Source organism: Chlorocebus sabaeus, chromosome 2 (assembly GCF_047675955.1).
Source record: "Chlorocebus sabaeus isolate Y175 chromosome 2, mChlSab1.0.hap1, whole genome shotgun sequence".
NCBI lineage: Eukaryota > Metazoa > Chordata > Mammalia > Primates > Cercopithecidae > Chlorocebus > Chlorocebus sabaeus.
The window spans coordinates 37,560,761-37,584,383 of NC_132905.1; the positions used below are offsets into that span (position 1 = coordinate 37,560,761).

Below are 23,623 nucleotides of genomic sequence, written 5' to 3' on the forward strand. Positions count from 1 at the left end.
AATTAGCCGGGCATGGTGGCGGGCGCCTGTAGTCCCAGCTACTCAAGAGGCTGAGGCAGGAGAATGGCGTGAACCTGGGAGGTGGAGCTTGCAGTGAGCCGAGATAGCGCCACTGCACTCCAGCCTGGGCGACAGAGCAAGACTCTGTCTCAAAAAATAAATAATTAAATAAGATCCGCATCTTGGCTGTGCATGGGGCTCACGCCTGTAATCCCAGCACTTTGGGAAGCCGAGATGGGCAGATAATGAGGTCAGGAGTTTGAGACCAGCCTGACCAACATGGTGAAACCCCGCCTCTACTAAAACCACAAAAATTAGCTGGGCATGATGGCGGATGCCTGCAGTCCCAACTACTCAGGAGGCTGAGGCAGGAGAATTACTTGAGCCCGGGACAGGGAGGTTGCAGTGAGCCAAGATCACGCCACTACATTCCAGCCTGGGTAACAAAGCGAAACACCATCTCAAAAAAAAAAGATAAGATCCACATCTTATTTTATTGACACAGAAAATGTCAAGAACCCCAAATTTGGTTGGCTTGAAGAACATGTGAAGGGTTTGACTAGATGATGAATGTCAATATTAAATCAGCTGAAGTTTCATATACAAAACGAAGAGGAACAACATTCAAACTTAGTTAAGGCATAATTTCTCTGATGGCCAGGCATGGTGGCTCACGCCTGTAATCCTAGCACTTTGGGAGGCCAAGGTGAGCAGATCGCTTTGAGCCTAGGAATTCAAGACCAGCCTGGGCAACATGGTGAAACCCCATCTCTACAAAAAATGGAAAAATTCGCTAGGCATGGTGGTGTACGTCTGTAGTTCCAGCTACTTGACAGGCTGAAGTGGGAGGGTTGCTTGAGCCTGAGAGGTCAAGGCTGCAGTGAGCTGTGATCATGCCACTGCATTCCAGCCTGGGTAACGGAGTGAAAGTGTCTTGAAATAAAATTTTCCCTTGAATGTGGCTTAAGAAATATGGTCACTTAAAACTCTACTTTGAAAATAAACATAGATTTTATCTTATGTAGAGGTAGAGTGGGAAGTTTTCATTTGGTATAATAAATCTATAAGGCCATAAAACAGGTAATATAAAAAGCTTTCATAATTCAATGTATACATGACATTAGAAGGAACTTCCAGGTGTTACTATGAATCTTCTATGTATAGTTACAGTCAATATACTTTATGTAAGAGATAAATTTAATGCCAATATAATCTAGATAACATTTTACTTTGTTATGTTATCATTGTTCTCTTGGGAAATAATTTTTTTCCTCTGGGGCTCTAGATTTGACATTGAATTTTGTATGTACTAACTGACATGTGCCAGGGCAATGATGGACTGGAATACATCCCCAAATCAAAGCATCACGGTAAATCTTGCTTCTCCTTATAAAGTCAAATGATAGGCATGTCCCATCACCTATTTCTATTCAATAAGAGCACCAGATTCAGTTAGCTAATCTGCTTCCAAAGAGTAGAACTGCATTGAGCTCAACTAATTTCAAAATGCTGACTTTTATTTCCGGATATGTTTCTTTTTTTTTTTTTTTTTAAGATGCGATCTTGCTATGTTGCCCAGGCTGGTCTCACATGATCTGCCCACCTCGGCCTCCCAACGTGCTGGGATTACAGGCATGAACCACCACACCTGGCCTATTTCTGCATATGTTAAACATGTTTTATAATTTTAAAAATGAACTGTTTTGAAGGTAAAATTATAAATCTTGAAATTAAAAAAGCAAATGTATAAAGGAGCAAAAACTATAAATCAAGCATTTGAGAAGAGAAAACTGGAGGCTAACTTGTATTAAATTCACAAAAACTTCTATACTTTCTGTAAATATTTTTTTTAAAAACTATAGATCAGAGGCCGGGCACAGTGGCTCATGCCTGTAACCCTAGCACTTTGGGAGGCCGAGGCAGGTGGATCACCTGAGGTCGGGGGTTTGAGACCAGCCTGACCACATGGAGAAACCCCATCTCTACTAAAAATACAAAATTAGCTGGGCGTGGTGGCACATGCCTGTAATCCCAACTATTCGGGAGGTTGAGGCAGGAGAATCGCTTGAACCAGGGAGGCAGAGGTTGCGGTGAGCCGAGATTGCACCATTACACTCCAGCCTGGGCAACAAGAGTGAAACTCCATCTCAAAACAAACAAACAGATAAACAAACAAAACTATAGATCAGAATAACCACCTTTAGAACACTTTCGGTTATCAGTCAATAGTTTTAGATAGAAGCTGGTAGTAAGCCTAAAGTGGGCTTGATTCTGCAGTAAACAACTGCCTCAATACATAGAAACCTTTTTTAAAATAGGCACTCTTGTGGGACATGGCAGTTCATGCCTATAATCCCAGTAGTTTGGGAGGCTGAAGTGGGCAGATTGCTTGAGCCCAGGAATTTGAGACCAGCCAGGGCAACATGCCGAAACCCCATCTCTACTAAAAACACAAAAAGTTAGCCGGGCATTGTGGCACAGACCTATAGCCCCAGCTACTCAGGAGGCTGAGGTGGGAGAATCACCCAAGCCCAGGAGGTAGAGGCTGCAGTGAGCTGTGATTGCACCACTGCACTCTAGCCTGGGCAACAGAGTGAGACCCTGTCTCAAAATAATAATAATAATAATAGGCACTCTTTGAAGTTTTTTGTTTGCACAGTCACACACTGATGCTTAGATGTTCCAGTATATAACATAACCATGGTAGGCTGCGAGCAGTGGCTCATACCTGCAATCCCAACACTTTAGAACGCTGAGGCAGGAGGATCACTTGAGCCCAGGAGTTTGAGACCAGCCTGGCCAACATGGCAAAACGCCATGTCTAAGAAAATATATTTTTTAACTTTTTAAACAATATAAAAAATAAGAATCACATAAATAGATTCTTCCAATTCCGAAAAGAGCCACAAAGCTTTATAAATTGTACAGGGGCATGAACCGGTGAGGTATTATAATTGCCTGGCACATAGTAGGCACTCAATACATTTGCAAACTCCACACACACCCTACTCTATTTTGCTTTTTCTCTATCTGCATTAACATGCTATGTAACACATAACTATATATTTTACAAACTTTTTCTTTTTTTTGTTTTTCTTTTTCTTTTTTTTTTTTTTTTTTTTTTTTTTTTTGAGATGGAGTTTCGCTCTTGTTGCCCAGGCTGGAGTGCAATGGTTCGATCTTGGCTCACTGCAACCTCCGCCTCCCGGGTTCAAGCGATTCTCCTGCCTCAGCCTCCCGAGTAACTGGGATTATAGGTGCGCGCCACCACGCCCGGCTAATTGTTTGTATTTTTAGTAGAGACGGGGTTTTACCATATTGGCCAGGCTAGTCTCGAACTCCTGACGTCAGGTGATCCACCCGCCTCAGCCTCCTAGAGTGCTGGGATTACAGGCGTGAGTCACCGTTCCCGGCCCATTTTACAGCCTTTTATTTTGTTCAGTTTCTTTATAGTCTTCCCAACGTCCCCCGACACACACTGCACTAAAATGCAAGCTTCATGAAGGCAAGGACGAACTTTTGCCTGTATTGTTCTCCTCAGTGTCCCTAGAGCCTAGGACAGGCGTTGGCATATTAAGGGACACTCAATAAATATTTAAGGAGTGAATAAACAACTGAATACCCGATAAATGCATGTATGAATAAACACATTCTTAGTTATTCGGAATATGAAGATTTGCGGAGAGTGGACAGCCTGGGATTGAGGAGACCGGCTGGGACTGGGAAATGGGCATTGGGGCCCACCGCAGTGGTCCAGAGCCCCTGTCTGGGCCACTAACAAGTTGCTTAGCAACTCGTCGCCTGGCCCTCGGCCACCACTAGAGGGCGAGCGGGCGGGGAGACGTGCACGCGCGCGCGCGTGCGTGCAAGCGTGTGTGCACGCGTGCGCGGCGCGGGCTTGGGAGGGAGCACGTCACTTCCTGTTGCCTTAGGGGAACGTGGCTTTCCCTGCAGAGCCGGTGTGTCCGTCAGCGTCCCTGCTGCATCAACCGGAGCTGGAGTCGGATCCCGAACGCACCCTCGCCATGGACTCGGCCCTCAGCGACCCGCATAACGGCAGCGCCGAGGCAGACGGCCCCACCAACAGCACGACGCGGCCGCCTTCCACTCCCGAGGGCATCGCGCTGGCCTACGGCAGCCTCCTGCTCATGGCGCTGCTGCCCATCTTCTTCGGCGCCCTGCGCTCCGTACGCTGCGCCCGCGGCAAGGTAGGGTCAGCGGGGAAAACCGGGCACTTTCCACCCCCATACCGAACACGGCCGACATGGGCCCTTCCTAGGCGGGACAGACACCTCCTCTCCCCCGACACTGAATCTTCCCAGCCCTAATCATCGCCGTTCCCTCTATCTCGGGCCCACATTCCGGGGCTGGCATTTCCTGCCCCGGGATCTGGGCACCGACCCCCGACCAGAGTATGACACCTTCCCCAATAGGAACTTGCTTCTGCTCCTGACTCGGACCCTGACACTTCCCTCCCTGTGCATCATGCCACGGCTGGGAACGCTGTCAGCCGGTCCCCCACTGCGACTCGGGCACTGATTGTTCTGAGCCTGTTGGGCCCAGGCAGACCAGCCCCATCTATACCTGATGGATACTAGTCCTCACAACTTACTGAATGGTAGAATTTCCTGTCATCCCCGGTTAGGAACTCTGCCTCGGCCCACCCCAGGGCCCTTTCTACCATTCAGACCCATCCCTAGAGTCTTGACTCCTGTCTCACTGGAACCTATGGCACCTTATGTGCACTTAGTGCCCCCACACCTGGCCCTTGCCCCTGCCTCTAAAACAACGCTCTCTCAGTCCCTAGTTTTTCACATCACTTTCTGGAACCATCCCAGTCAGCTAGCTCCTCAGAATCTGGCATCTTGATGCCTCTACTTTCCAACCAGGCATGGACTTCTTATTTTCCTGGTTTCCTCTCTCTACCTACCATCCAACCTTGGACATGGCCTAGTCAAAACCCAGACCTTGTTCCTAACCTGTAACCCTTTTCCTACCCAGCCTTTGACCCTACCTTAATATAGCTTTTCTCCCCATGCCTCCAAGACAATCCCCCCACCAAACTGGGCCTGCCTGCTGGGCCACTGTTGGCCCCTCTTGTGAGACTGGGCCAGACTCCATCCCTGGCCTTCCTCAACATCTGTCCCATTGGATACCTAGGAGGACTCCAGCACATTTCACCTTCTGCTTCCCCCTCCCCCTTCCCTGCCCCACTTCTTCCCTATATTAAGCCCTCTCTAGCCCATTGTACCAATGGCTTCTCACTTCCTGGCATCCTCTCCCTTCCTCCACAACCTCTTAATCTGCACCTCCCAGATGCTCCTCCCCCACCCAGACCTGAAGATGGACCTAAGTAGAAACTGTCTTGCCCAAAGAGGGCAGGCCCACAAAGCAGCTGCCACTTTTGAAACTGCTGAAGCTGAGGTTCTCAAAACACTACCCAACTTGAGCAGTAGCTGAGGCCTGCCACCTTCCTTCCCCAAAAGCAGAGAACTCACTGCTGGCTCTGTATGTGATCAGATGCAAAGGAAAGTAGTTAGGTAGGGCTTAGGCTGAGACTCAAACATGACTCCATTTTCCTTTTTATTTGGCTTTTTCTAAGCAGAGTTCAGGTGATATTAAGCCTCTCTACTATGCCTGTCGGGTAGACACTTAGTGTAGAGAGAAGTTCTGAGATAAACCAGGACAGAGGAGGTGAAGGACAGCTGGCATAAGGCTGGGCAGCTTGATCTGAGCTGCTCTCCAAACTGAGTAATTTTCCCTGGCACCTCCGGTAGGTGGATCACTCATCTCTGCAGAAAACACCTTCCAGGCATCAGTATTTCCTCACCTTCCACCACTGTCGGGGGTAAGGGAGGATTGCTGCAAAGACGAGTAGGTCGGAGCCCTGTCACCAAGGAATTCGGGAGCCTGGGTGAAAGAATAATAACTAGATCTGTGATTATAATACAAACAATGCTACAAGAGTTAGGGAGAAAGATGGAGCACATCTGGGGCAGTGCAGGGAGGCCTTGTGCTAGAGGCAGGCCTGAGCCTTGGCACAGAGATAGAATTTCAGCCAGGAGAAGGCATTCTAAGCAGAAGAAACCAGGTAAGCAGAGAGAGGCATGGAGGCAGGAGGCTACGAGGCAGTTCAGGAAATAGTGGAAGGTATGGTGTGGCTGGAACAGAGGGTATGGATAGGAGAAAGCCTTAGCCTCTGAATACCTCTCCCAAGCATCTCCTGCAGGGCAGCAGCGTGTGGAGGGCTGTATGAATTTACAAACAGGACCTGACCATTAAGAGCCTGCCACCACCAGTGACCCAGATGCTGTAAAACTTGCAAAACCTTTATTCCCTTTGATGCTCACAGCAACTGAGGTGGCAGGCAGAGCCAGTTTCATTATCCTCGTTGTACAGAAAAAGAAACTGAGAGTCAAAGAAATGACTTCTGAAGATCACTCTGCCATTTAGGGGCAGAAACAGGTATGCCTAGTCCTAGTCCAGGGCTCTCTCCTAATACAGGCACCTTTAAAGACAAGCAGCATTGACCTAAGGAAAGGACAGGCCAAATGACTTCCTTTCCACCCTGAGTCGTTTCCCTGGTCATGTGAAAAGGAGAGAGAAGAGTTAGTGTGGGGACCCAGTTTTGATTTCCCACCAGTGTTAGACCCCAAAACCAGTTAGGAGAGAGGGAATGTGAGGACAGAATTCTCCCCAGGGGTCAAGGTGTCCATAACAGGCAGGGAAAATTGTGAAATCATGGAGAGAAGAAGGTAGAGCCTCCAGGAGTATGTTGTGAAGAAGTAGCCTTGGGAGGAGCAGTCTCAGAGCAGCACGCATCACTGTCAGAGGCCCAAATCCCAGACAGAAGCGAATCTGGCCCAGGCAGTAGCTGCACATTGGTTTAGTAGCTGCACAGTAAACATTGGTTTAAAGGGCCCTCAGTGAACAGGACTGGGTGCCCGCTCTGGGCCAGGCTCTGGGCTGGGTACCAGGAGTTCCGGGGCAAAGAAGGCCAAGCCCTGCCCTCACTGAGCCCAGTCACCGAGGAGAAACAAGACATGTGACTAGCCAAGTAAATAGAGTTCTCATAGGCCTCCTGGAGTGGGCAGCAGTTGTCTTTGCATGGATGGGAAGAGTCCAACAGGCAGAACAGGAGAAGGTGGGGTGGGGGACCACAAGATGTATTCAGGGAGGCAGTGAGGAGTATGGTGTGAGCCCAGGAGAGGGACTTGGATGTAGTGACAAGATGTTCAGGAAGCCTGTGGCCTTTCTGGGGAAGAGAATCCTGAAAGCAACACAGCGGTTAATCATTATTGTTACAAAAATACTATACACTTGTTTAAAAAAAAAAATCAAGCAGTGCAGAAGTATAAAGGAAAAGCCTCCTGGGCACTATTCCTTGAAAGCAACCCAATTGGCTGTTGGGTATATAACCTTCAAGAATTTTTTCTATGTATACACAAACATTGTATATGTGTCTGTGTATATAGACGTATGTAAATTTATTTTTATAAAAATTGGATTATATAATACATATTTCCCTGCAACCTGATTTTTTTTTTTTTTTTGGACGGAGTTTCGCTGTTGTTGCCCAGGCTGGAGTGCAATGGCGTGATCTTGGCTCATTGCAACCTCCTCCTCCCAGGTTCAAACGATTCTCCTGCCTCAGCCTCCCGAGTAGCTGGGATTACAGGTATGCACCACCACGCCTGGCTAATTTTGTATTTTTAGTAGAGACAGGATTTCTCCATGTTGGTCAGGCTGGTCTCGAACTCCCGACCTCAGGTGATCTACCCTCCTTGGCCTCCCAAAGTGCTGGGATTACAGGCATGAGCCACTGCACCCAGCAATTTTGTTTCTTTAACAATATGTTGGCCAGGCACAGTGGCTCATGCCTGTAATCCCAGCACTTTGGGAGGCTGAGGCAGGTGGATCACTTGAAGTCAGAAGTTCAAGACCAGCCTGACCAACATGGTGAAGCCCTGTCTCCACTAAAAATACAAAAATTAGCTTTGCGTGGTGGGGCACGCCTGTAATCCCAGCTACTCAGGAGGCTGAGGCACGAGGGGGTCTCGCTCTGTCACCCAGGCTGGAGTGCAATGGCACAATCTCAGCTCACTGCACCCTTCACCTCCTGGGTTCAAGCAGTTCGTCCGTCCGCCTCAGCCTCCCGAGTATCTGGGATTAAAGGCACCTGCCATCATGCCCGGCTAATTTTTGTATTTTTGCAGAGATGGGGCTTCACCAGGTTGGCCAGGCTGGTCCTGAACTCCTGACCTCAGGTGATCCACCCGCCTCGGCCTCCCAAAGTGCTGGGATTACAGGTGTGAGCCACCACACCCAGCCAGTACACTCTTCTTTGCACCTTGCTTTTTTCACCTAATATGTGTTACAGAGCCAATCATGCCAGTACATAGGGTGTGGGTGTGTTCTTTAACAGATGTATGGTGTCCCACCTGTACCCCAGTTTGCTTAGCATGCTGGTTCTCTAGTATCTGGTCCCTGGGCCAGCAGTGTCAGCATCACCCCAGAACTTGTTAGAAATGCACATTCTGAATCAGAAGCTCAAGGTGGGCCTAGCAATGTGTGTTTTAGTAAGCCCACCTGGTGATTCTGATGCATGCTCAAATTTGAGAATTTGAGTCCTGTCCCCTACTGGTCATTTAGGTGGTTTCAGTCTTTTGCTATTACAAACCATGCTGAAATTAATATCTTTACACATTTTTATTTCACACTTGTCTGTGTATTTGTAGGATAAATTTCTCAAAATTGGTGGGTTGAAGGCTATGCACACTTTTTTTTTTTTTTCTTTTTTTTTTTTTTTTTTTTTGAGATAGTCTCACTCTGTCGCCCAGGCTGGAATGTGAGTGCGGTGGCACCATCTCAGCTCACTGCAACCTCTGCCTCCTGGGTTCAAGCAATTCTCCCACCTCAGCTTCTCGAGTAGCTGGGATTACAGGCGCGCACCCACCACACCCAGCTAATTTTCATATTTTTAGTACAGGTGGGGTTTTACCATGTTGGCCAGGCTGGTCTCAAACTCCTGACCTCAGGTGATCTGCCAGCCTCGGCCTCCTGAAGTGCTGGGATTACAGGCGTGAGCCACTGTGCCCAGCCCACACTTTTTATTTAGATAGATTTTACCATATGGTCCACTACAGAGGTTGTATCAGTTTACTTTCCCACAGCAATGACCTCAATTCTTGTTTAATGACTGTGGAGTAGTCTGTTCTCTAGAGGTTTTTGTTTTTTGTTTTTTGTCTTTTTGAGACAGAGTCTCACTCTTTGGCCAGGCTGGAGTGCAGTGGTGTGATCTTGGCTCATTGCAACCTCCGCCTTCCGGGTACAAACAATTCTTGTGCCTCAGCCTCCCAAGTAGCTGGAATTACAGGCGCGTGCCACTACACCCAGCTAATTTTTATATTTTTAGTAGTGACAGGGTTTCACCATGTTGGCCAGGCTGGTCTCAAACTCTTGACCTCAAGTGATCCGCCCGCCTGGGCCTCCCATAGTGCTGGGATTGCAGGCATTAGCCACCGTGCCTGGCCTCTCCAGAGGTTTGTAAGCAGGTACATTATACAATCAGGTATGGGCTTTAGAAAGAGCACATGGCAGGGTGGGTGATAGGCAGGAGGGAAAAGTGTAATGTTGGTGCAGGGGTTGTGAAGACAGCAATGGGGGTCAAAGGATTGGGGTAGGAAGTTAGGTCAAGAAAGGTAACCTTGGAGAGCTGAGTGACTGGATGTTGTGGTAAGGAGTGGAGACCCGGGAGTCTCCAGCTGGGGCAACAGTAACAGAATGGCCCATGAATTCCGGATCATTTCCAGGGCCTGGCATAGACGCAGTACTCCAAGAGCTTGAGCCGTGCCACTGGCTTGAAGCAGGCATCTGTCCTCTCTTACAGCTTTTGTTTCCGCTCTGATAACAACATGCGGAATGTCACTGGAAGCTACATTTACTTCTGCTGTTTGTGTCAGGTTTTTCCCCCACTCTCTAATTGTGTTTCGTGTTGCAGGAGCTATTGTATTTACATATGCACATCTGGTTAAAAAATCCCAATTGGATTGATAAAGAATCCTAACAACTTTTTAGTATTTTTGTAACTACAAAGATTAACTGTTCAGTTACCTTCAGGATTCTGTTCCTCAGAAAGGTTGCAGGCTTCCCAAGTATCTTCCTGTTACAACTTTCCAACAGAAATTTCCGGATAAGAAAGATAGAGGTCTTCTAGGAAACAGCTGCCAAGAGTTTAGGGTCTGGAACTGGACTGCCTCAGTTTGAATCCTAGCTCTGGCACTCACCAGCTGTGTGACACTAAGCAAGTTACTTCACCTCTCTAGGCCTCTGCTTCCTCATCTGTAAAAGAACTATTAAAAGTACCTTTCCGGATGGCTGCAGTAGCTCACACCTGTAATCCCAGCACTTTAGGAGTCCGAGGCAAGCGGATCATGAGGTCAGGAGATCGAGACCATCCTGGCTAACAAGGTGAAACCCCGTCTCTACTAAAAATACAAAAAATTAGCTGGGCGTGGAGGCACATGCCTGTAGTCCCAGCTACTCGGAAGGCTGAGACAGGAGAATTGCTTGAACCCAGGAGGCAGAAGTTGCAGTGAGCCGAGATTGCGCCACTGCATTCCAGCCTGGGCAACAGAGCGAGACTGTCTCAAAAAAAAAAAAAAAAAGCAAAAGCAGAAGCCAAGGGTTGGGAGAGAATAGAGAAGGAAGGAAACCGGGCCTCTCATGTGGGTATTGCTCACCCACCCCGTTCCCACCTCCTGGCAAAGCCATCCAAGTGACTCACATGTAGCTGCCTCCAGTGGCTCCAGAGGGGATAGTCTACCTTCCAGCCCAGTGCCTGGGCTGCCTCAGCCATGCATAGGCAAGGGTGTGGTTAGGGGCCTCCTCACTCACCTCTCCCTGATAGTCACAACCCCCAATACAAGCACAGTACTTTACAGTTTGCCAGGCTGTTTCGCATCCCATATCTCATTTGGTTTAAGACTCTTATGGGACTGGGTGTGGTGGGTCACACCTATAATCTCAGCATTTTGGGAGGCCAAGGCAGGAGGATCACTTGATGCCAGGAGTTCAAGGCTACAGTGAGCTATGCACTCCAGCTTGGGCAATAGAGCAAGACCCTGTCGCTTATTTTCTTTTTTTTTTTTTTTTTTAAAAAGCCTTCTTTTAAAAAAAGAAGGCTTTTAGACCTTTTTTGAAGTGAGGCTAGAGATTGTCCTCCTGTTTGACAGAGAAGTAAACACAGTCACTCAGCATGCCATTAACAGAGCAAGGAATACCTTGGATACACTTTATGTGTAGCATTTTACTTATGTATGAACTATATCTGTAGGGAGAATTCCCACAGGTGGAATTGCTTGGTCAAAGGGTATGTGCATTTGTGATTTTTTATGTATTGCCTAGTTGCTTTCTACAGGAAGACAGATTGACTCCCATAGGCAGTGTGGGAGACTACCTCTTTCCCCCATAGCCCCACCGACTCAGTATGTTACCCAGTGTGTAGATTCTTACCTTTCTGATAGACAAAAAACAGAATCTCAGTGTGCTTAGTTTGAGCTCGTTAAGAGTGAGAATAAACACTCTTTTTTTACTATTAAGAGCCATTTGTAGTTCTTGTTCTGTGGCTCTTCTTTTTGTATCTTTGGGCATGTGGAAATTTCAATTTAATGCATCCTGCCAAATTGCCCTCCCCAAAAGGCTGGACAGGTTTATACTCTAGGCCAGTGCTGTCTCTGTACTTCCTTTAGCCGGGCACAGTGGCAAATGCCTGTAATCCCAGCTACTTGGGAGGCTGAGGCATGAGGATTACTTAAGCCCAGGATTTCGAATCTAGCCCACACCTCCTTCTCCTAGTAGTCATTTTGTGGCCTTACTGCCCTTTGCCCCATCTCCTTCCCTCTTTGCAACCTTCCACCTGGGACACTAGGGCCTCTCTGAGCCAGCCTTACCTTCTCCAGACACCCTCTCTCTTAGCAGATTTTTTATTGTTGGTTTTTGTGAGCCAAAATATTTGTGAGTCTCCGTAACTGAATGTGATCCCGTCTTCTAGGGATGCTGGTGTTTTACTCGCAGGATGGACATGGTGATGGTAGAATCTCAGGCACTGTAATGAGTCTGTGGCTACTATGGAAAGGACTTCGGCATGAGCAGAAGTCTAATCTGGCATTGTTAGGACTTTCGGTAGCCATGATATAAAACAGTTGCAGAGTAGGCTTGTCCCAGTGGGAAAATCTGGAAGGGCTTCATGGCAGTGACATTTACTAGGCCCTTGAGGACTGTGAGGATTTTGCCTAGCAGAGAGAGGGCAGGTAGAGAGCACTGTGATCCTGAAAGCTTTTGACCCTGTTTGGAATACAAATTTATACCAAAAAAAAAAAAGAAAAGAAAGAAAATAAATTTATACCAGTACTATATTATCATTGATAAATTTTCATTAGAAACTTCTGGCTGGGTACAATGGCTCACGCCTGTAGTCCAGCACTTTGTGAGGCTAAGGCCAAGAGTTTGAGACCAGCCTGGCCAGCATGGCGAAACCCCCCCTCTACAAAAAATAACAAAAATTAGCCAGGTATGGTGGCATGTACCTGTGTCCCAACTACTCAAGAGGCTGAGGCAGGAGAATTGATTGAATCAGGAAGCAGAGGTTGCAGTGAGTCAAGATTGTGCCACTGCACTCTAGCCTAGGTGACAGAGTGAAACTCTCTCTCAAAAAAAAAAGAAAGTTCTTCACCATAAATTCTTTCCCCCCCGCCCGCCCCGAGACAGAGTCTCACTCTGTCGCCCAGGCTGGAATGCAGTGGTATGATCTTGGCTCACTGCAACCTCTGCCTCCTGGGTTCAAGTGATTCTTCTGCCTCAGCCTCCCATAGCTGGGATTACAGGCGTGTGCCAGCACACCCGGCTAATTTTTGTATTTTTAGTAGAGACGGGGTTTCACCATGTTGGCCAAAGCTGGTCTTGAACTCCTGACCTCGTAATCCACCCACCTCGGCCTCCCAAAGTGCTGGGACTACAGGCGTGAGCCACTGTGCCCAGCCTTCTTTGTCATAAATTCTATGAAGCTAATTTATTCCTACGTTGGTCTGTTACTCCATTTTTAATTCTTTTCATTTTTATAACACTGAGATTGTTTTTATTGCATTTAGTTCTTTTTCATGTAAATGTTTATCCTTCATCAGTTCTTTACCCACATCACATTCTTGCCAACTGTAGCATCTGCCATTATAAATTTAATTGTGGCTTTTATTTTTACCATTTTCAAGTCTGCCAGTCAAATTTCTTAAATTTAAGTTTTGTCAAGATTTGCTTCTCCTCACAGTTGGTGTCTCCCTATGTGCAGTTTCAGCCATTGTCTGTCTTGTTTGTTGTTAATTTCAACTCATAATATTAATTACCTACTGGATGACAGAATAGTCATTTTTCCCTCTTAGCTGATCCATTAGAAAATTGAAAACAATTCTCTTCGAGAGGTCTGAAACTGCTGTGGCATCACTCGTGTCCAAGTTTTCTTCTTTCAGTTATTCCGTACTGGAATGGCCTCTGTCATAGCCCCTCTCCCCAGATGTGTCACACTTGCCCTGGGTTCTCCTTGGTCTCTTGATCAGGGTCCAGATCTCCTTATGGCAGAATGGCAGGATCGGCCAGTCGTGGTGGCTCACACCTGTAATCCCAGCACTTTGGGAGGCCAAGGCAGGTGGATCACTTGAGGTCAGTTCAAGACCTGCCTAACCAACATGATGAAACTCCATCTCTACTAAAAATACAAAAATTAGCTGTGCATGGTGGCACATGCCTATAGTCCCAGCTACTCGGGAGGCTGAGGCAGGAGAATCACTTGAACCCAGGAGGCGGAGGCTGCAGTGAGCCAAGATTGTACCACTTCATTCCAGCCTGGGTGATAGAACAAGACTCCGTCTCAAAAAAAAAAAAAAAAAGTGGCAGATCAGAGCATCCTGCCCCAGGATGAGGCAGGCAGCATCCCTAGCCCAGGGAACAGCATTTGCAGAGCCTTGCAGGAACACATGGGAACCAGCCGTGCTGAGCTATTGCCATTCTTCTCTCCTCTAGAATGCTTCGGACATGCCTGAAACGATCACCAGCCGGGATGCCGCCCGCTTCCCCATCATCGCCAGCTGCACACTCTTGGGGCTCTACCTCTTTTTCAAAGTAAGTCTTTTGCCACCTGTTGTGTCATTTGATCTAAATGATTTTATTTTATTTTATTTTTCCCATCACAAGAGCCATGCATGTTCATTTATAGAAAATAAAGGAGAGAGAAAAATTAATAATTCACCCATAGACCTACCCAAAGACAACAACTGTTAGTGTTTGGGGCCCTTTCTCACTAGTCTGTATTTCTTTTCTCCATGTAGCTTTTTGTTTTGTTTGTGTGATATCAGTTTGGTTTCATTGTGCTGTTTATGTTGGGATGGGGTATAGCTTGTGCCCAGACATACCTCTACCATACTAATGGCCTTTTTTTTTTTTTTTTTTAATTTATCGAGGTTTATTTTCCCAATAAAAGTTACACAGGCTCAGTGTTGAAAACCTGGAAAACACAGAAAAGTAAAAAGGGAAAAACAGCAGTCATCCAAAACCCCACTACCAGAGACAGTCACAGTTGCCCTTCGGAGGTGTGTCCTTCCACTGTTTCTCCCTGTGCATGGTTTCTCCGTAGCTGTGACCACATGGTGTATTCAGTTTGTAGCTGCTTTTTTCACTTCACATTAATAACATCATAAACATTTTGTCATGTTACTGCAAACTCTCTTTAGTTGTACTATTTTCTGGATTATAAAAGTAATATATTCAGAAAAACTAAAGAAAGTATATCAATAGAGGAAAAAATAAATTCCACAACACAGAAGTAGTCATTAAAAATTTGACGTATCTCCTTTTGGGCTTTTTATTTATTTATTTTAGGACAGGGTCTCACTCTGTCCCCCAGGCTGGAGTGTAATGGCGCCATCACAGTTTACTGCAGCCTCAACCTCTTAGGCTCAAGAGATCCTCCTGCCTCAGCCTCCCAAGTAGCTGGGACTACAGGCACGCGCCACCACACCCGGCTAATTTTTTCTTTTTTGAGACAGAGTCTTGCTCTGTCGCCCAGGCTAGAGTGCAGTGGCACAATCTCGGCTCACTACCACATCCACCTCCCGGGTTCAAGTGATTCTCCTGCCTCAGCCGGCTGAGTAGCTGGGAGTAGACACACACCACCACACCCAGCTAATTTTTGTATTTTTAGTAGAGACAGGGTTTCATCATGTTGGTCAGGCTGGTCTTGAACTCCTGACCTCATGATCTGCCCGCCTCGGCCTTCCAAAGTGCTGGGATTATAGTAAGTGTGAGCCACTGCACCCAGCCAATTTTTTCTTTTACTAGAAATAAGATTTCGCTTTGTTGCCCAGTCTGGTCTCAAACTCCTGGGCTCAAGTAATCCTCCCACTTCTGCCTCCCAAAGTGCTGGGATTACAGGCATAAGCCACTGCATCCATCCACTGGATCTAACCCCCATCCCCCACGGATGGATGGGGGACTCCAGCCTAGGGGACAGTACGCCTTTTAAAAAGCATATGTTTAGCTTTTTTTTTTTTTTTTTTTTGAAATGGAGTCTCACTCTGTTGCCAGGCTGGGGTGCAGTGGCACAATCTCGGCTCACTGCAACCTCCCCCTCCCAGGTTCAAGTGATTCTCCTGCCTCAGCCTCCTTAGTAGCTGGGACTACAGGTACATGCCACCATGCCCAGCTAATTTTTGTATTTTTTAGTAGAGATGGGGTTTCACCATGTTGGCCAGGATGGTCTCGATCTCTTGACCTTGTGATCCACCCACCTTGGCCTCCCTAAGTGCTGGGATTACAGGCGTGAGCCACCGTGCCCGGCCTGTTTAGCATTATTATAATCATAACTGTAGTGTTAGATCTTCTTTTTATTGTTTATGTTAGGTTTTTCTTTGTTGATTGGTTTTTTTAGAGACAGGGTCTCACTGTTGCGCAGCCTGGAGTTCTCTGGCACAATCATGGCTCACTGCAACCTCAACTCCTGGACTCAAGTGGAAAAAACTGGCTGATTTTATTTTATTTATTTTTTTTTTTTTAGAGACAGGGTTTCACTATGTTGCCCAGGCTGGTTACCAATTCCTTGGCCTGCTAAAGCACTAAGATTACAGATGTAAGCCACCATGCCAGGCCCTTGTTTTGTTTATTTTGTTTTATTTTTGAGAAAGGGTCTTGCTCTGTCATCCAGGCTGGAGTGCAGTGGTGCAATCATGGCTCACTGCAGCCTCGACCTCCTGGGCTCAAGTGATCCTCCCACCTCTGCCTCCAGAGTAGCTGGGACTACAAGGCGTGCACCACTACGCCTAGCTAATTTTCGTGTTTTTAGTGGAGATGGGGTTTTGCATGTTGCCCAGGCTGGTCTCGAACTCCTGGGCTCAAGCTATCCACCTGCCTTGGCCTTGTAAAGTGCTGGTATTACAGGCATGAGCCACCACACCTGGCCCCTTCTTGTTCTTTTAATAGTACATCAACTTTTTTCCTGGTCATTGAAAATTCCTCAAGGATGACTTTAATTTACATCTTAAAATGTAGGCTGGGCACAGTGGCCCATACCTGTAATCCCAGCACTTTGGGAAGCCGAAGTGGGTGGTCAGGAATTCATCTGAGGTCAGGAATTCGAGACGAGCCTAGCCAACACGGTGAAACCCCATCTCTACAAAAACTACAAAAAATCCATCCTGGCCAACATGGTGAAACCCAGTCTCTACTAAAAATAACAAAAATTAGCTGGGCATGGTGGCATGTGCCTATAGTCCCAGCTACTTGGGAGGCTGAGGCAGGAGAATCACTTGAACCCAGGAGGCAGAGGTTGCAGTGAGCTAAGATCACACCACTGCACTCCAGCCTGGCGACAGAGCAAGACTCTGTCTCAATTAAAAACAAAAAAAGGCTCAATTTAAAAAAAAAAATACATGTAGGCCTGGTGCAGTGGCTCACCTGTTATCCCAGCACTTTGGGAGGCTAAGGTGGGAGGATCACTTGAGCTCAGGAGTTACAGACCAGTGTGGGCAACACAGTGAGCCCCCATCTCATTCATAAGTAAATAAATAAACCAATTCATCAATAATGTACATCATTTAAAAAATTTGTTGCCAGCCTAGGCAACAGAGCAAGACTTCGTCTCAAAATTTAAAAAAATTTTTTTTCAACCTAAAGTACAAATGAACCATAATCCTCTCCCTAGTAGTTTCCTGTGATTCTGTCATGCATAGAATCTATACTTATGTTAAATTATATATGTATCAAATACATGATTCTTACCACAGAGGTATTTTTATATCAACCAAGTCAAATTACCCCATTCTTTCATTCTTTTTTTTTTTTTTTTTTTTTTTTGAGATAGAGTCTCGCTCTGTCACCAGGCTGGAGTGCAATGGAGCGATCTCAGCTCAGTGCAACCTCCGCCTCTGTGGTTCAAGCGATTCTTCTGCCTCAGCCTCCCGAGTAGCTGGGACTACAGGTGTGTGCCACCATGCCCAGCTGATTTTTGTATTTTTAGTAGAGATGGGGTTTCACCATGTTGGCCAGGATGGTCTTGATCTCTTGACCTTGTGATCCGCCCGCCTCGGCCTCCCAAAGTGCTGGGATTACAGGCATGAGCCACCATGCCCAGCCTCTCTCATTCTTTTTAACAGCTGTTCATGGTTCTGTTTTACAGTGTACCCTGAGGGTGTTTAAGATCTGACCCATGTTGGGGGTATCATAGCAGTATTGTCGTGAACACTTCATACACCTAATTTGTGCACTTATTTTCTTCAAGTTTATCTGCAGTAGGTCTACCAGGTCCAATGCATCTCCATTTGTAATTAGATAGTGCCAAATCACCCTCCAAAAAGATTGTATCATTTTACATTCCCACTGACAGTTACAAGCGTGCTGGCCTACCCAGGCGCTCACCTGCATTGGATAGCACCAAAATTTTTAGTTTTTTTCCAGTCTGTGAGTGAATAAAAAAACTTTTTTTTTTTTTTTTGAGATGGAGTCTCACTCTGTTGCCCAGGCTGGGGTGCAGTGGCACATTCTCGGCTCACTGCAACCTCCACCTCCCAGGTTCAAACAATTCTCCTGCCTCAGCCTCCCAAGTAGCTAGGATTACAGGTGCGTGCCACCATGCCTGGCTAATTTTTGTATTTTTAGTAGAGACAGGGTTTCACCTTGCTATAATCCTGGCCTCAGGTAATCCACCTGCCTTGGCCTCCCAGAGTGCTGGGATTACAGGTGTGAGCCACTGCGCCTGGCCAAAAACATAATTTTTTAACACCTATTTCCTATTTCATAGCTCCCTCATTTTGGATCAAATTTTTTTTTTTTTTTTTTTTTTAGAGATGAGTTCTTGCTCTGTTGCCCAGGCTGGAGTGCAGTCACATAATCATAGCTTACTGAAGCCTTGTTCTCCCAGGCTCAGGTGATCCTCCCGTCTCAGCCTCCTGAGTATTTGGGACTATAGACGTATATCATTACACCCAGCTATAAATCCTCTTTTTTTGTTGTTTTTTGTTGTTGTTGTTTTGTTTTCTTTTGTTTTTTGAGACAGAGTCGCTCTCTATCACCCAGGCTGGAGTGCAGTGGCATGATCTCGGCTCACTGCAATCTCTGCCTCCCAGGTTCAAGCGATTCTCCTGCCTCAGCCTCCTGAGAAATGCTCTTTTTAATGGTTACAGGGTGTCCCCACAAGCAACCAGCCTGGGCAACATAGCAAAACCGCATCTCTACAAAACATTTAAAAATTAGCCAGACATGGTAGTGCAGGGTTATATTCCCAGCTACTCAGGAGGTTGAGGCTGAAGGATGACTTGAGCCCAGGAGTTCAAGGCTGTGGTGAGCTATGATCATGCCGCTGCACTCCAGCCTGGACACGAATGTTACCCTGACAATAAAAGAAAAATATCCCTATAAGCAGATACAGCACAGTTGACTTAAAGCATCCCCCTCACTTTAAACAGAAAATGTCATTCTGATTTTTACTCTAAGAAATAAGAGTGCACTAAATAACATTGACTGTTCACAGATTTATTTTTCTTTTTTCCTGGACCTCAGGTAAGGAGCTGAATTTAGGCCAGGCACAGTGGCTCACTCCTGTAATCCCAGCACTTTGGGAGGCCAAGGCAGGTGTATCATGAGGTCAGGAGATCGAGATCATCCTGGCCAACATGGTGAAATCCCATCTCTACTAAAAATACAAAAACTAGCGGGGCATGGTGGCGCACTCCTGCAATCCCGGCTACTTGGGAGGCTGAGGCAGGAGAATAGCTCGAACCAGGGAGTTGGAGGTTGCAGTGAGCCGAGATCGTGGCACTGCACTCCAGCCTGGTGACAGAGACTCCATCTCAGAACAAAACAAACAAAAAAACAGCTGAATTTATCAAGTGCCTTGGTTCATAGCATACCATCCTTGATCTATGCCAGGCCCCCCTACTTTGTTTTTTTTTTCTCCCACTTCACTCCAATATCCACCTCCATTTCCCACCTTCATTTCTCTCTCTGCCAGAGGCAGCTGCTTTAATGCATTTGACTTCTGTCCTTAGATGTATATGTTTGTTATAAAATATATAGTGTTGGTGTATCTGTGTGTATGAGTGGGAATTGCATTTCCATAAATAGAACTGTGCATTGCATCTCCCTCTGTTTCCTTTTCCACTCTCTGTACCTTAAAATCTCTCTGTGGCTCTGTGTACATCCAGCCCATTGCTTCTGCCTTTGCTTTTGGCAGATATTTCTGAAGTCTTGAGAGACCTTCTAACATTTTTAGTATTTAGGATTCTTTCCTTAGACCAGATGCTCCCAAAAGGAATTTCTGGCAGCAGTGGGTGTGAGCATTTTTATTTAAGGCACTGGCTTCCTATTGCTCAGCCTTTCCTCCTCTCTGGGCAGGTAAGCCTCAGTCTGCCTCGTGCCAGAAGCACAGAGTATACCTCTTCCCCATGCCTTTAAAGTGTCCCCAGTAAGATTTCTGAAAGGCAGCTGCCTGGACAGCACAGCCACTGGGCTCCTCCTGGAGTCCCCCCTGACGTCTGGCTGGTTGGTTTGCTTAACAGAAAAACAACCCACCACAGCAGCTCTGCGTCAGCCCTTTTCCTCCCCTCCTCCTGGTTGGGGCACTGGAGTTTGTAACTGCATTGTACCTTTTTAAAACTTCAGGGCCGGGTGCAGTGGCTCACGCCTGTAATCCCAACACTGGGAGGCCGAGGCAGGCAGATCACCTGAGGTCAGGAGTTCGAGACCAGCCTGGCCAACATGGTAAAACCCCATCTCTACTAAAAATACAAAAAAGTTGATTAATCAAGCGCGGTGGCCCATGCCTGTAATCCCAGCTACTGGGAAGCTGAGGCAGGAGAATCGCTTGAACCCAGGAGGCAGAGGTTGTGGTAAGCCGAGAACATGCCACTGCACTCCAGCCTGGGTGACAGAGTGAGACTTTGTCTCAAAAAAAGCAACAAAAAAACTTCATATTTTCCTGTTGCCTCAACATCCCACCAACAGGCCATGAACACTTTGCCCAGGTGAACAGGTACCTGTGATAAGGCTGGTCCCTGCCACAATTTCCCTTCTCGCCCTCCTCTACTGTGACCTAGTGACATTCAGACATATCAGTGAGATCCCCTTTTGCTTGTGTCTTTCACCCTAAGCCCCAAGAAAGGCACTTGGCCATGGGTCTCCTTCTGTAGGACCTATGAGTATAATAAATCCTTTCATTTCATATACCTCTCTCTCAAGGACTTTCACCTTGAGTTTAGAATGATCCCATCCTCATCACCAATTGTGTTGTAAAAAGGAAGTTCCCCTTGTGAGGTTTTTTTTTTTCTTGTTTTTAGAGACAGAGTCTTACTCTTTCACCCAGGCTGGAGTGTAGTGGTGCGATCATAGTTCGCAATAACTTTAAACTCCCAGGCCCAGATAATCCTCCCATCTCAGGCCCCTGAGTGGCTGGAACTACAGGCATGCACCACCATGCCCGCCTAATTTTTTTTTTTATTTTTTGTAGAGTTGGGGTCTTGCCACGTTGCCCATGCTGATCTTGAACTCCTGGCCTCATGCGATCCTCCCGCCTTGGCCTCCTAAAGTGCTGGGATTACAGGCATAAGCCACTGCACTCAGCCCCCTTTATGAAGTCGTTAAGGATCACTCGCACACAGCCACAGAAACTATGCTCAGAGAGGCTTATGAAATTACAGGATTTACTATACTCACATGTTCTAGAGAAGGAGGCATGCATGCCACACAGGGGGCCATATGGGAGGAGCTCCGAGGAAGCCACTCAACCAAGCAGGTGAGGAGAAAGGGGAGAGGACAGAGAGAAGGAAGGAGAGGGGAGGACCCCTGGGCAAGTGCCTTTGTTGGGGCTCAGGGTGGTACAAGCAGAGAGCATGAGGGGATTTATCAGTATGTTTGTATGGTATTAGGTCATAGAAGAGGAGGACCAGAGGCTAGGTGCCATGGCTCACGCCTGTAATCCCAGCACTTTGGGAGGCCAAGGCGGCAGATCATTTGAGCCCAGGAGTTCAAGATCAGCCTGGCCAACATGGTGAAACCCTGTCTCTACAAAAAATACAAAAATTAACCAGTGTGGTGGCACACACCTGTGTCCCCAACTACTTAGGGGCTGAGGCAGGAGGATCACTTGAACCCTGGAGGTCAAGGCTGCAATGAGCCAAGATGGGGCCACTGCACTCCAGACTGGGCAACAAAGTGAGACCCTATTTCGAAAGAAAAAAAAAAGAAATGGGCCGGGTGCAGTGGCTCACGCCTGTAATCCCAGCACTTTGGGAGGCCGAGGCAGGCGGATCACGAGGTCAGGAGATCAAGACCATCCTGGTTAACACGGTGAAACCCTATCTCTACTAAACAAAATACAAAAATTAGCTGGGCATGGTGGCAGACGCCTGTAGTCCCAGCTACTCGGGAGGCTGAGACAGGAGAATGGCATGAACCCAGGAGGCAGAGCTTGCAGGAAGCCAAGATCGCACCACTGCACTCCAGCCTGGGCGACAGAGCAAGACTCCGTCTCAAAAAAAAAAAAAAGAGGAGAGCCAGAAGGAGAACCTGGGCAGAATGTTCATAGTCTATTTGTGGGGATGTTGAGGCATCATCTGTAAAATAGGTTTTTTTGTTGTTGTTGTTTGTTTGTTTTTTTTTTTTTTTTTTTTTGAGACGGAGTCTGGCTCTGTCGCCCAGGCTGGAGTGCAGTGGCCGGATCTCAGCTCACTGCAAGCTCCGCCTCCCGGGTTTACGCCATTCTCCTGCCTCAGCCTCCGGAGTAGCTGGGACTACAGGCGCCCGCCACCTCGCCCGGCTAGTTTTTTGTATTTTTAGTAGAGACGGGGTTTCACCGTGTTCGCCAGGATGGTCTCGATCTCCTGACCTCGTGATCCGCCCGTCTCGGCCTCCCAAAGCGCTGGGATTACAGGCTTGAGCCACCGCGCCCGGCCTGTAAAATAGGTTTTTAAAATAAGTTTTAAATTTTTACAATACGGGGCCGGGCGCGGTGGCTCAAGCCTGTAATCCCAGCGCTTTGGGAGGCCGAGACGGGCGGATCACGAGGTCAGGAGATCGAGACCATCCTGGCGAACACGGTGAAACCCCGTCTCTACTAAAAATACAAAAAACTAGCCGGGCGAGGTGGCGGGCGCCTGTAGTCCCAGCTACTCCGGAGGCTGAGGCAGGAGAATGGCGTAAACCCGGGAGGCGGAGCTTGCAGTGAGCTGAGATCCGGCCACTGCACTCCAGCCTGGGCGACAGAGCCAGACTCCGTCTCAAAAAAAAAAAAAAAAAAAAAAAAATTTTTTACAATACGGTAACATTTCACAAAATCATAGCATTTACTTTATCCCACCTTATTTAAAATTGATTCCTTTGAGGCAACTCAAAAAATTAAACCCAACAGCATAAGAAAAACAAAAGAAATAGAGTTAAAGGAGAAAATTAAAATAAGATAAAACAACCCTTGGGTGAGGACCACACCCATACCCCATGCTCTAAAGCCTGTCCTCTTGCTAGAAATGGGCTTAGTTGTGGCTCTGGCTTTTTAGCAGCCAAAGCACAAAGGAAAGTGAGACCTGGTGCCCAATCCGCATGGGTCACAGTGAAACCACCCAGAAGCTCAGAGGTGTGGCCTGAGAGCAGTTTGCCCCAAGGGCTTAGATTGAAAGAATGCAATGTGAGAGGTATGCCACATCTTCATAAATAAAGCACAATTCATATGCCTACAAAGTCTACTCATAGGTCTTTTTCTTGTAGCACTAACATGATGGACCACCGATTTGCCCTTCCATTCAGTCATTCTGCATTTATTGAGAGCCTGCTACATCAGGCCCTGGCTGGGTACTGGGGATACTGAAGTGAAAAAAACAGCTGACCATCCCTGCCCTCAAGAAGCATCTCGTTAAGCGGTAGAGACAGACACCAATCACATAGATAGATGTGAAGTTACACCTGTACAAAGTGCTGTCAAGGCAAGGTCCATAGCACTAGGAAAGCATGGAAGAACCAGCTTCAGGGTGAAGCTTCTGCCCAAGCCCCTTATCCACAACAGCACCTGCATTGACCTAGCTCGGCCAAAACCCCAGGA

At 47.1% G+C, this 23,623-nt stretch overlaps 1 protein-coding gene across 4 annotated transcripts in view; it reads left to right on the forward strand.

Moving 5' to 3' along the window:
• The first annotated feature begins 3,887 nt into the window (after positions 1 to 3,887).
• Positions 3,888 to 23,623, forward strand: part of HM13 (histocompatibility minor 13) — a 51,472-nt gene continuing 31,736 nt past the window's right edge. For 2 of the 4 annotated variants that reach the window (XR_503099.3, XM_008019987.3), the window contains exons 1-2: positions 3,916 to 4,208; positions 14,071 to 14,169. Coding sequence is in view for 2 of the 4 variants with exons in the window: in XM_008019987.3 (XP_008018178.1) it covers positions 4,026 to 4,208; positions 14,071 to 14,169 (282 nt within the window). In the remaining 2 variants the exon portion in view is untranslated. Of the gene's footprint in view, positions 4,209 to 14,070; positions 14,170 to 23,623 lie in introns of all 4 variants that reach the window. The other 2 variants (XM_008020000.3, XR_005234979.2) reach the window with 2 other exon arrangements.